This window comes from Podarcis liolepis (assembly GCF_965112155.1).
Source record: "Podarcis liolepis genome assembly, chromosome: 3".
Classification (NCBI taxonomy): Eukaryota; Metazoa; Chordata; class Lepidosauria; order Squamata; family Lacertidae; genus Podarcis; species Podarcis liolepis.
The window spans coordinates 28,690,617-28,703,518 of NC_139557.1; the positions used below are offsets into that span (position 1 = coordinate 28,690,617).

At 44.7% G+C, this 12,902-nt stretch overlaps 1 protein-coding gene across 1 annotated transcript; it reads left to right on the forward strand.

The window, feature by feature from the left end:
- Window positions 1–224: 224 nt before the first annotated feature.
- On the forward strand, window positions 225–7,093 carry RPS7 (ribosomal protein S7). The gene is made up of 7 exons (XM_083495775.1): window positions 225–311; window positions 2,200–2,281; window positions 2,704–2,775; window positions 4,541–4,684; window positions 5,140–5,204; window positions 5,998–6,148; window positions 6,965–7,093. The coding sequence occupies exons 2-7, from the start codon at window positions 2,207–2,209 to the stop codon at window positions 7,040–7,042; spliced, it is 585 nt and encodes a 194-aa protein (XP_083351901.1). The 5' UTR covers window positions 225–311; window positions 2,200–2,206; the 3' UTR covers window positions 7,043–7,093.
- Window positions 7,094–12,902: the final 5,809 nt, after the last annotated feature.

The window sequence follows — 12,902 nt, forward strand, 5'->3', positions numbered from 1 at the left end:
TTGTTCCCTTGGTGGAGTTGCAACTTGGAAGAAGGAAAGGCATGGAAGGTTTACAGCCGACACAGCCACATACTCCCGGTTCCCCAAAAGTGCTCTTCAATACAGCACACAGTATTGCCGTTTGGTGAAAGCAGCGCTTTATCCTCTGCCAGGAGTTCCCACCCGCCGGAAAGCTTCAGAAGGGCGGAAGTACCATTTCAATCCCAAGCTCCCCGGGACGAGAAGTGGGCGGCGTTGCGGCTCTTCCCGGCAGAGAATCTGTGGCGCTCTCGCGAGAACTCTTCCTCTTCCTTAGGCCGGCGCTGAGAGAGGTAGGCACGGCCAGCCGGGGCCTGTTGGGCTGCGTGGGGGCTTTTTCCCGCGGGGGCTCCGGTGATATTACTCCGGGGCGATGGAAGCCCTCGCGCCTGGCCTAAGTGTCCAGAGATGCGTCCGATTCGCCGCCCCTTAATGCCCGATGGCTTCCTGGGACGGCGAAGGAGACCCATTTCGGGGATGGGGCAGGGGACGGTGGAAATGACCCCCCAATTCTCTTTCTCTTGGCTGTTGGAGTGTCCACGGGCCTTCCATGTGCGCCTGGCTTTCGCAGAGCGTTGCACCGAGCACACTGCTTGGGACGCGCTGTGAAGTCTTATCAGTAGCTTTAAGCACTAGGCAGGACTGCCTTCCGTGCTTTAGCTTTCCCGGGGGAGGGGCGCGGAGGCCAGTTCTACCTCCCTTTCGCCCCCCCCTTCCTCAACCTCCAAGGGTAGCAGCACATGGCGCGTAAGCTCCCAGTATGCCCTGCTCGAGTAAGAGAGGGATGCAAAGCAGGGAGCTTTTGCCCCACAGTTGTCATATCTCCCCCATACTGCAGGGGAGGGAGACTTTTGCCTGATGTGTGTGTGTATCTGTGAAAGTTGTTCAGACGTGGTCCTGCATGAATCCTATTTAAGATGAGGAGCCTGTGTTCCCCTAGGTCAGGGGTCTGCAACCTTTAAGACAAAAAGAGCCACTTGGACCCGTTTTCGAAGGAAAAAAAAACTGGGAGCCGCAAAACCATTGCGACATTTAAAACAAATATATCTCCGGAGCCGCGATCTGACAGCGGGCGGGAAGGTGATGTCGGGACGGTGCGTGACTAACGCACACACCACCCCCATGCGACATCACAGCCAGTACAGTGCCCGCCACAGTGGGGAGTGTCGGGGCGCACAATGCGCCTCCTCCCCTCGCTAGTATCCGCCCCGGAGCCGCAGCAAAGGTGTAAAAGAGCCACATGCGGCTCCGGAGCCGCGGGTTGCAGACCCCTGCCCTAGGTGTTAATGGACTATGGCTCCCAGCATTGGCCTAGGTGTCTGGAAGCTGCTGGGCTGCAAGTTCCCAAAAGCTGTTTCAGATGGTAGCTCTGCCTTGCCACTTAGGAATTCCGGATAGCATGCTTACATCAGGAAGAACTTTCTGGTGGTAAGAGCTGTTTGGCAATGGAACAGACTCTCAGAAAGGACTCTCCTTTCTTGGAGGTTTTCTAGCAGATGTTGGATGGCCATGTGTCATGGATGCTTTAGTCAAGATTCCCACATTGCAGGGGGTTGGACTAGAGGACCCAACCGGGTCCATTCCAACACTCCAGTTCCATGGTTCCATGATTGTGGCCCTTTGATAAAGCTTTAATAAGATGCTTAAGACTGGGGTTCTCATGTGCTTCTCTAGAGTCTCTTTGCCAGAATTCTGTGGTAGCTGGAAAATGCATGCTGCTGCTCGCCTTCTGTGTGTGGACTGTTCCGCATCGTATTAATCTTGCATTTTATTTGAGTGCTTCATATAGTTATTGAGAAAAAGGCCTTGTAAGATACACTGGTGTTAATGCCCCCATATTGTAGATGTGGGGGCTGCAGTTCAGAGATTATGTCCTCCCCACAGACCTCCATTAAGATCCTGGCTAAACTTAAACAAGAGTGTTGTTTTGCTCATAGTAAATACTTTTAACCACTGCACTCCTCTTTGTGCTACTTCAACTAAGCGTGCATACAACATTTTTTAATGTGTACTAAGACTAAATCTATCACTGCTTTTTCCTTAAATAAGATGACTGAGCCAGCCTTTAGAATTGGCTTCTTCCACCATCAAGGCTTTCCCTAATTTGATGTCATTGTGATAGGTGGAAATCATTCTTTAAAACAGTACATTGAGATATTGATTGTTTCCTTTGAAATGCAGAAAGGCCATGTTCAGTTCCAGCGCAAAGATTGTGAAGCCCAATGGCGAAAAGCCAGATGAATTTGAGTCTGGCATCTCCCAGGTAAGTGCTCCTTTCAGCTGGTAATATAGGCTGTATTGTGTACAGAACATGTGAGGGTTGGAATTTTGAGGCTCCAATATGATGTCATAGCCCTATATTTTAGTATAGATGTTGTGCTAATTAACATTCAGCAGCTGCAGCCAGAGTATCTTTGTAAGCTGTTTATTTGCAAACTCCTCTACTGTTGACCAATGTTTATGGGAACATTTGAACTATATGTATTTGATATGTAACTGAGGTAGTTGTTGCAGATCCTGCTACATCAACTTGTTGAATATGACTTTGACAGAAGTCAAAGGAACATAGGTATTCAGTGATTTCCCCCTCAAAACGTTTTTTACAGCCAAGAACAACTACAGTTATTTTAGAATTGGTTTGTTGCATATATTTGTTAACATTCCTTTTAACTTTCCTCCCTCAAGGCTCTCCTGGAGTTGGAGATGAATTCTGACTTAAAGGCTCAGCTGAGAGAATTGAACATCACAGCAGCAAAGGTAGCTTAAAAAACGGTGTTTCTCAATGGCGCAGGCTCATTTTATAGGATGCTTGGTGTATCTAAGCTACCATGTTGGTATTTAAAGTGGTAATTTCAGTGTGTGTTAAGTTCTACAGCGTTTTTCCGCCTGGAAATGTCTTTAGCGGACAGATGTGTAACTTCTTGTTGTCTCAGAGTCCAACATGGGCATCCATTGAGGTGGCTCTCACATGGCTCTGCCCAGGTGGCGTATGGGAGCTTAGCCCCGTAAGGGGCAATGATGTATAGTCCTATTCCACAATGTTGGACATGAAGCTCCCCCCCCCCCTCCCGACTGAAAAGGCTGTTGAGGGAGGCATCCTGTATATTCCTATAACTTCCCAGCTTTTACAGTTGCTGTGAAGACAAACCATGCAGGACACAAGTGATCAAACTAACTGGATGTGTTCAGGATGAGCTGCATTCATTCATTCATTCATTTCATGGAAACCAGGAATGTTGTTATGTGCACTGTAGTAGTTGTGTTTGCAGAAATTAGGGAAGCTGTGCTGCTCACAGAAAACAGATATGGAAAGTCAACATGCCATTCAAAAGTTAGGAATTTTAAAATACCTTAGAGGCCTGGTCATGTGCAGCATAAGCTATTATAAGCTTTCTTTCAGATGAGGAATCTGAAATAATGGCTATTTCATGAAGTCATGGCCAGGCCCTCATGAGTTCAGTGAGCTGTGTTGATTTTCCTTCCATTGGATATATCACATTACACAGTTATTTTTCCTTTGGTGATATATACTAAAAATGCACACAATCATCGGTTGTGTTCCAGTTTTGAGAATCACTGGAGATTATATCTGGAGCTGAACAATTATCTTTTTGTTAAACAGGTAAATTGGACTTCCATCCTATATCTACTTGTATAAAAGTAAAGATGTGTAGGGTTGTGGTAAAGGCTGCCTTAAAGGATTCTGGAATAGGCTACACCGGGTTTGATACTTATGTATCCTGTGGCTTCCTCTGAATTATCTAGTATTTGCCACTGTTGGCGGCTAATAGGCCAAGTGGATGCTGGTCTAACTTTTTGTTGGAGTTTGTACAACACCCGAGGTGTTTGTAACCCAAGGTACCACTGTAGTTTATTGGACAAGTGCTTAAAACACTTGGAGGTTTTCAGGTGTGCTTTCCTAGTTAATTTCTTTAAATATATATATCATTAAATAAGATACTAATACATTTAATATGGAACTTGATAAACGTGGTTCTTTTCTTCCATAAAACTTAGTGGTGCTTGTTTCTATTGGTCTGGCCTTAGGTCTACTGCAAAATGGTGATACTTAGAAGTGCTTCTTAGGTTGTTGCCTTAAGAGCCTAAGAGTTTTTCCAAAAAAATAAAGATTTCATTATTGATCCTTTTATTTTTATTTATTTATTTTATATACCATCTTTATCTTCTAAGGATCTCAAGGTGTGGTTTACATGGTTTTCCTCCCCATTTCATCCTCATACCCACCTTTGGTAGTTTAGCCAAGAGGGGACATAATGTAGTGGTAGAGCCCATGCCTTGCATGCAGAAACTCCAAGGTTCAGTCTGTGGTATCTCCAGCCGAATGACCAAGCTGCAGGCACTTCTGCTGTGACCCACCGCTAGTCAAGACCAGATCATAACTGAGCTAGATAGACAATGGTCTAAAGAAGAGCCGTGTTTCATGACTGGAAGTAATCCTGCAAATGCTGGATGATATTTCAAAACTTAAACCATGTTCATTCCCAGTTCTGTTCTTGCTTAGGAAATTGAAGTGGGTGGCGGTAGGAAAGCAATCATCATATTCGTGCCAGTCCCTCAGCTGAAATCTTTTCAGAAGATTCAAGTGCGGCTAGTTCGTGAGTTGGAGAAAAAATTCAGTGGAAAGCATGTGGTGTTCATTGCTCAGGTAGGTGGCACCTTGTCATAACTTTCTACAAAATGCTGGGTTGGTGGGGAAGTGTTAATGGAGGTAGAACAATTATTTGTCTGTGAAAGGTGTGCTAAATTGAATAAGAACACTGCATGCAGCCTTGTACATACTTAGGCACAAGTCTTGAACTGATTCCTACTTCCAGCTCTGTATATGCAGCATAGCATCACACAGGAACTAGGATCACAAGAGTCATAGCCTTATGTTTTTAGAATTGTCCTCCATGAATTTGTTCCTATCAGTGCTGGAGGCAGCATTCCTCTGAATACCAGTGGGTGGGGAGAGCACCATTGTGTTTAAGTTCTGCTTGTGAGCTTCCCATGGGTATCTGGTTGGCTCTAATACTTTTCATCTTAAATCTGGTTTCTTAATTCCATTCCTAAACACGAGAGAAATGTGCTGATATATGTCATGCTATTGTCTTTTAACAGAGAAGAATTTTGCCGAAGCCAACAAGAAAAAGCCGCACAAAAAACAAGCAAAAGCGTCCCAGGAGGTAATCTCAAATTTATATTATATGTGTAATAATCATGCATTCATCCATTCCCTTCCGTTTGGCATGGGTGCATATTTTAAAGCTTGAAAGACTCAAGGGAGAAGACTATTTTAATCTGACAGTTGTGGGTCTCTGATTCTTGCCAGGCATTCATCTTGGGTAGACCCATAGCTCAGTGGTAGATGACATGTTTTGTGTGTAGAAATTCCCAGCCTACTGGACTAGGTGGGGCAGTGGTTAGCCTCAGTATAAAGTAGCTCCATATTTATTTATTTAATACAGTGATACCTCGGGTTACATATGCTTCAGGTTACATACGCTTCAGGTTACAGACTCCGCTAACTCAGAAATAGTACCTCGGGTTAAGAACTTTGCTTCAGGATGAGAACAGAAATCGTGCTCCGGCGGCGCGGTGGCAGCAGGAGGCCCCATTAGCTAAAGTGATTCTTCAGGTTAAGAACAGTTTCAGGTTAAGTACGGACCTCCGGAATGAATTAAGTACTTAACCCGAGGTACCACTGTAACTAAAACTTAAATGCTGCTAGATTTTGTTTACTACCTTATTACTGGCATTTCATAAGGTTTAGTCACCAGATCTGTCTGCTGTACCCCTAGGATTGGGCGAGGGTAGAATAATTCATTCTGTGGATGTTTACATGCTACCTGCTGTGTTAGTATCCAGTCCACAGAAGTATCCAGTCTTTCTGCTTCTCTAATGATTCTCTGTGGTGTAGATGAAGGGAAAGTTGACATTCGTAAAAGCATTTTAATTGTACATCATATTTCTGTTTAGCCGCACACTCACTGCGGTGCACGATGCCATTCTTGAAGATCTGGTTTTTCCCAGTGAAATTGTGGGCAAGAGAATCCGCGTAAAACTGGATGGCAGCCGGCTCATAAAGGTTCACTTAGACAAAGCGCAACAGAACAATGTTGAACACAAGGTAAGAAAGGGCGTCTCTGTGGCGCAGTGGGTCTACCTGCCAACCAGAAGTTTGGTGAGTTTGAGCCCACCCAGGGATGGCTTGTGGGCAGGATTCCTGCATTGCAGGGGTTTGGACCCAAGCAGAGTTGAAACTGGCAAAGATTACTGCTATTCCGGCTGCTGTGATTAATCTGTGTTCAAGCTGTTTGACAGCCCATCCCCTTGGGGTGCTCGAAAGAGCCAGGTTTTCCTCCACCAGCATCTACAAACAGGAAGCAAAAACTTGGGGAAATTTGCAGCTTTCCTTGGGTTTTCAGCGCTGTCCTTGCTGACTCTGTAGTACACTGCAGTACCGCATGAGAATTTGTACTACCTGATTGTTAGTAGAAAAGATAATGTTGGTGTGTGCACCTGGCATCACAAGATGGAGCCATTTACGATGAACGATGGAACTCAAATGGCAGAGTGATACTGGTCCACTTACTTATCAACACAGGCATTGTTCAGATTTTCTCATAATTTTGTCTGAAGTTTAAAATGCTGTGCTTCTATACAAGTGGAGTGACACAGTTCCATTTCGCAGTACAGTATGGCAGAGGGACTTCGCCTCCAAAATTCCATATGGCAGGGCCATTTCTTTTGTATGGCTTCGTGAGCCCCTTTGGGAGGAAGAATGGGATAGAAATTCAAGGAATAAGCATTTTCTAAGAAGTAAAGCCATGTACAGCACCGTTTTGAAACTCTCTGTGTATATTTGTACAAGAACTATTGTGTCTGTAGGAAACTAGAGTTTTCTGTTTACCACTTTTATGACTTCTGTTCCTTCCCTTTGCAGGTAGAAACATTTTCTGGTGTCTACAAGAAACTCACAGGCAAAGATGTCGTCTTTGAGTTTCCAGAATTTCAGCTGTAAAGTACAACAAATGATTGAATAAAACAGTTCAGTTGTTCATATATCATAAAAGTAATGTGTTTTTATTAAAACATTTGGAGAGAAAGAAAATTTTTTTTGGAGAGAATGGGAGTCTCTGTGATAGGGTTTGGTTGTAGAAGGTTTAATGTCCCACCCAACAATCTTACTACTGCCCAAGGTAGGTAACTGAAAAAAAGTTCTGGCATAATCTTTAAGACCCTTGATTTTGGCTTTTCTAGAAAAAAAAAGGAACCAGAACAGTTTCTGATCCAGCGTTTCTGTATGAGATGACATTGAGCATGCCTTGATCTGTAGACCTTAGACCTGCCTAACAGTATTTCTGATATACAGCAGGATACCAATGTAGTTTTAAATGTTTACTGGTTTTTAGTCATTTTGGCATTTTAACAGTAAGCGAATTGTTCAGCAGCACTAACAAGATTTCTGCTTCAATGGCCTGGGTAAAGGGAGAACTCTGGGTGCCTAGGGTGGAGTTGAGCTGTCACCTTATTCAGTGTATCACATTATTGCTGATAAACTTTGATACTAACCTGAGCCAGTTTTGCTACACAAACTTCACAGAAGTATTTTGACCTGTGAGCCATTTTTACAGTTCGAAATGGCAAATAGCTTTAGGTTTTACCTATTGAACTGATGCTGTAATGAATTTGAGGCTTCAATTCTGTACCCACATACCGTATTTTTCGCCCCATAGGACGCACCTAGTTCTTTGGGGGGGAAATAAAGGGAAAAAAATTTATTTCCCCCCCAGGTGCGCTGCGCTAATCCCGAAGCTGGGGGCGTGCGGAGCTCCGCACGCCCCAAGCTTCTGGGTGCCGGCAAGCAGTCTGCTAGCCCTGGGAGAGCCGCGCGGCTCTCCCAGGGCTAGCGAACCGCTGCGCTAATCCCGAAGCTTGGGGTGTGCGGAGCTCAGCGCGCCCCAAGCTTCTGGGTGCCAGCAAGGTCTCCGCTAGCGGAGGGCTAGCGGAGCGCTGTGCTAATCCCGAAGCTTGGGGCGTGCGGAGCTCAGCGCGCCCCAAGCTTCTAGGTGCCAGCAAGCTCTCCGCTAGCCCTGGGAGAGCTGGGTCTCCCACAGCTAGCGGATAGCTTCCTGAAGCCTGGAGAGCGAGAGGGGTCGGTGTGCACCGACCCCCCTCGCTCTCCAGGCTTCAGCGAAAGCCTGCATTCGCCCCATAGGACGCACACACATTTCCCCTTCATTTTTGGAGGGGAAAAAGTGTGTCTTATAGGGCGAAAAATACTTTACCTGGTAATATGCCCCGTTGAACTCAATGAGACTTGAAACAGACATGTTTAAGATGATCCATGAATGTAGTTCATGTAAGGGAAATGTCTCTTTATAGTAATGAAAATTGCCTTTTAAAAGTGTGACGCTTGTAGCCTATTCGCATATATTCTTCATCCCGTAAATGTCAAAACAATAGAACATAGATCTCATCTATGGCTAGATGTACCTAATTCTGAAGTAATTCTAGTAGAATGGGATATATCAACATTCTGTTCTACACGCTTTTGTAGAAGAAGAAGAGGCGTTTGGATTTGATATCCCACTTTATCACTACCCTAAGGAGTCTTAAAGCGCCTCACAATCTCTTTTCCATTCCTCCTGCACAACAAACACTCTGTGAGGTGAGCGAGGCTGAGAGACTTCAGAGAAGTGTGACTAGCCCAAGGTCACCCAGCAGCTGCATGTGGAGGAGTGGGGACACAAACCCGGTTCACCAGATTACAAAATAGTGGCTGCTATCCAAAGGCTCATCCAAAAATTTGTTCACACCAATGAGGTTTTTTATGCTTTCTATTTTAACATTGGACCTCTGTACTGTATCACAAACTACTTTTGAAAGGCAGCTTAGAATTGAAAGCAAGTTGCTGTGTGTGCTATCCAAAACTGGCCAATCTACTCCCCTTGTGATGCTTCTGCTATATTCTTTCCAGGAATGTTCTATTAAGAATGTGAGAGGAATTTGAACTTCAACTTGGGTTCTGCTAATCGTTCTAATAGGGTTAGCTGGCCATGTTTTCTCCTGCTCTCTGCACTGGGTGATCAAAGAATTTCAGATCCTGGGTATCTGAATTGGAGAAGGAAAGATGCATGCAACATGAACTTGTCATCTTTCCCAGAATCACTGCCAAAAGAAACTCTTCCAACCCAGCTGGCTGGTGTTTTTTTTAGACTTCTTCAGTGGGAACCGTCAAGATAAATCTTTGAATAAAAAACATGTTGCAAAAGAATATATCGTGGGCAGTCTCTCAATCTGTAAAACTGATTGTTTTGTGACATCTCTCATCAAATGGGGTAAAGGGTTATCTTCCTACTTGGATGGTTGTCATATTACCTGCATCGAATATTCATAGTCTTAAAATCCACTGAAGGTTCATGGTGGCGCTGTGGGAAATCAATTATCTGCCCAAGTTTTTAATGAGTACTGGGAATGCTGCTGTTCTGCAGAACCCTAGAGTCCATTACATAGCTGTGCCTTGACCTTACCCTTTTTAAAATAAAATCTTTAGGCACAAAATCAAGAATCTGCAGGAAAGCAATTGGATTCTTGGCACATGGTTGGTTTGAGCAACTTTATAATGACATCCCGTGCAAATTCTGCATTTCAGAATTATCAGTCGGTGCTGTTTGGATAGTGTACATTATGAAGAGGGATTGAAATGCACAGGATTGTCAAAGCATTACTTCATGATAGGTTCAAGTGATTGGTGGAAGAGTTGCGTGTAACCTCCAGCTACCTCTTGTTCTCACATTAACAGTTAATACGCCCTACTGAAGATTCTTTTCTTTGAAGGTGGTTGTTTTGAAGGATGTCCTGAACCTGTAACAATTTCATTTCAACTTATTAGGCTTTAAATAGAGGTATCAACTCTACCTCACCTTTGGGTGGTTAATAATAAGGGTTGTTAATAATAAAAGTTGTTTTTTATCCCTCTCTTGAGGGATAAAACTAGTCCACCTGGAATGAGACACTCCTTCAAACAAAATGTGTGATACTTGACTGTACTCATACTTGTGAGTAGACTCACTCACTTTACTTGGTTGAATATCACCCAGATATTCTCTTAAGTTTCTTAAACTTATCCAAAGTATATCCATTTTAAAAATATAATATGCATTACTTTGAAAATGTCAAGCTGTTTATTTGGTTCCCTCTACATTTAAAAAAAAATATTTTTGTCTCACTACTATTACACTGTTTATGGGCAGAGAGATCAATGCACTGGCGATTTGTATGTAACAGTCTTCAAGGGGGGAGATGGGGACTGAAATAACCCTGACACATTCTGTACATCACACAGATTTATTGGTTGGTTGTGAGTGTCTTCTGATTTTTTAGGAACTATTTCTATGAATAAAGGGAAATTGTTGCTTTCCAGCTTGGTTCGGGGTTCCTGTGTATTTGAAACTAATTGCTAGAAAATACAGGAGCTCCCCAGCGAATGCTTCCACTAAGCTGAAGGGTAGTGAGAAATTAAAGAGTACTGAGGTGTCTTTTCCTCTTCCATTTCACTGGCTGCTATATCTTGGATGTTCTGCGCTGGCGTCAAACAAGACAGATGGAGACTTGGGACTTAAGCCCCTTGCAGGGGGTACCCCAAAACTAAAGGCATCTCAGTTTTATCTTAGCAGTTCAAAGCCTTCCAGAATATCATTACCATTATCTACTCTGAGAGATGAACTACTGGAAACCTTGTTCATCAAGAGAACATGTATAATAAGGCCTTTTTCTTATGTAAATCTGTCCTGTGATCAATGAATACCATTCAGGAGGGTCTCCAAACAGCAGCTGCTGACACGACAGTAGCTCCTGCTGATAATAGCCTACTATAATTTGGCTGTGCTCATGGTGGAATATGAGCTGCTATAATCAGTTGCTTCTGGGAGTTTCTTGGTGCATAAGGGAGGTTTTTCCCCCTACTGTGCTCTTTCAAGATAAGGAGAAATGGGAATGGGTGGGGCATCATTTTAATGGCCCAGTGTCGTTTATTAAAGGGTCAAATAGTAGTTTTCCACAAATATTTTGTGTATTTTTAGATGGCCGCAGCAAGAGCCTTAGGCTCCGGTCCAGAGGTCCTAGAGCAGTTAGTGCTAGGGTTATATGAATACGCTGTGGCCTTTTAAAACATTTTCTCCCAGCAGTTGCCGTTATAGTAGTACACCCTCTGAGTACAGTGGTGCCCCGGAAGACGAATGCCTCGCAAGACGGAAAACCCGCTAGGGTTTTCCGTTTTTGAGTTGCTTCACAAGACGATTTTCCCTATGGGCTTGCTTTGCAAGACGAAAACGTCTTGCGAGTGTTCCGATTTTTTTCCGCTCCCCCCTTTTTCTAAGCCGCTAAGCCGCTAATAGCCTTTTAGCCGCTAATCCGCTAAGCCTTTAATAGCCGCTAAACTGCTAATAGCGCTAATCTGCTAATAGGGTTGCTTCACAAGACGAAAAAACCACTAGACGAAGAGACTCGCGGATTAATTTCGTCTTGCGAGGCACCACTGTACACAAAGGGATCTCTCTATTCTAGGTTATATTCTAGCTTGTGAAGACCTGGGGGCTTCAGCATTGCTTATTGGTTTTTAATCCCATGCAAATTGCACTGTGGGGAGCACGCCTTTATTATAGTATAGAACAGGGTTTCTCAAACTTTGGGTCTCCAGCTGTTTTTGGACTGCAGTTCCCATCATCCCTGACCACTAATCCTGCTAGCTAGGGATGATGGGAGTTGTAGTCCAAAAACAGATGGAGACCCAAGGGCCTGCTGGAACCTGTCAGTGGCCCATCTAGTCCAGCATCCTGTTCTCGCAAGTTTGACCCGAGAACAAGAACCCTCACCCTGGGATTTCTAGCAACTGGTATTCAGAAGTATTACTGCCTTCCAACTGTGGAGGCAGAGCAAAGCCATTGTTGTTAGTAGCCACTTGGTAGCCTGATCGTCAGGAATTGGTTCTGTCCTCTTTTAAAGCCATTTTGAGTTTGTGGCTGCCGCTGCCTCCTGTGGGAATGAGTTTCACAATTTTGACTGTGCAGTGGTACCTCGGATTACAGACACTTCAGGTTACAGACGCTTCAGGTTACAGACTCCGCTAACCCGGAAGCAGTACCTCAGGTTAAGAACTTTACCTCAGGATGAGAACAGAAATCGTGTGGCGGCGGCAGCGGGAGGCCCCATTAGCTAAAGTGGTGCTTCAGGTTAAGAACAGTTTCAGGTTAAGAGCGGACTTCCAGAACGAATTAAGTTCTTAACCTGAGGTACCACTGTATTTCCTTTTATCTGTCATTCCAAAATTTAGGAAGACAAGACACATTCATGGCACCATATTGGTTCCAGGGGGGACGTGGGTGGCACTGTGGGTAAAACCTCAGTGCCTAGGACTTGCCGATCGTATGGTCGGCGGTTCGAATCCCCGCGGCGGGGTGAGCTCCCATCGTTCGGTCCCTGCTCCTGCCCACCTAGCAGTTCGAAAGCACTCTTAAGTGCAAGTAGATAAATAGGGACCGCTTTATAGCGGGAAGGTAAACAGTGTTTCCGTGTGCTGCGCTGGTGCTGGCTCGCCAGCTGCAGCTTCGTCACGCTAGCCACGTGACCCGGAAGTGTCTTCGGACGGTGCCGGCTCACGGCCTCTAGAGCGAGATGAGCACGCAACCCCAGAGTCGGAGACGACTGGCCCGTACGGGCAGGGGTACCTTTACATTTACCTAAGGAGTCTCAAAGTGGCTAACAATCTCCTTTCCCTTCCTCCCCCACAACAAGCACTCTGTAAGGTGAGTGAGGCTGAGAGACTTCAGAGAAGTGTGACTGGCCCAAGGTCACCCAGCAGCTGCATGTGGAGGAGCGTG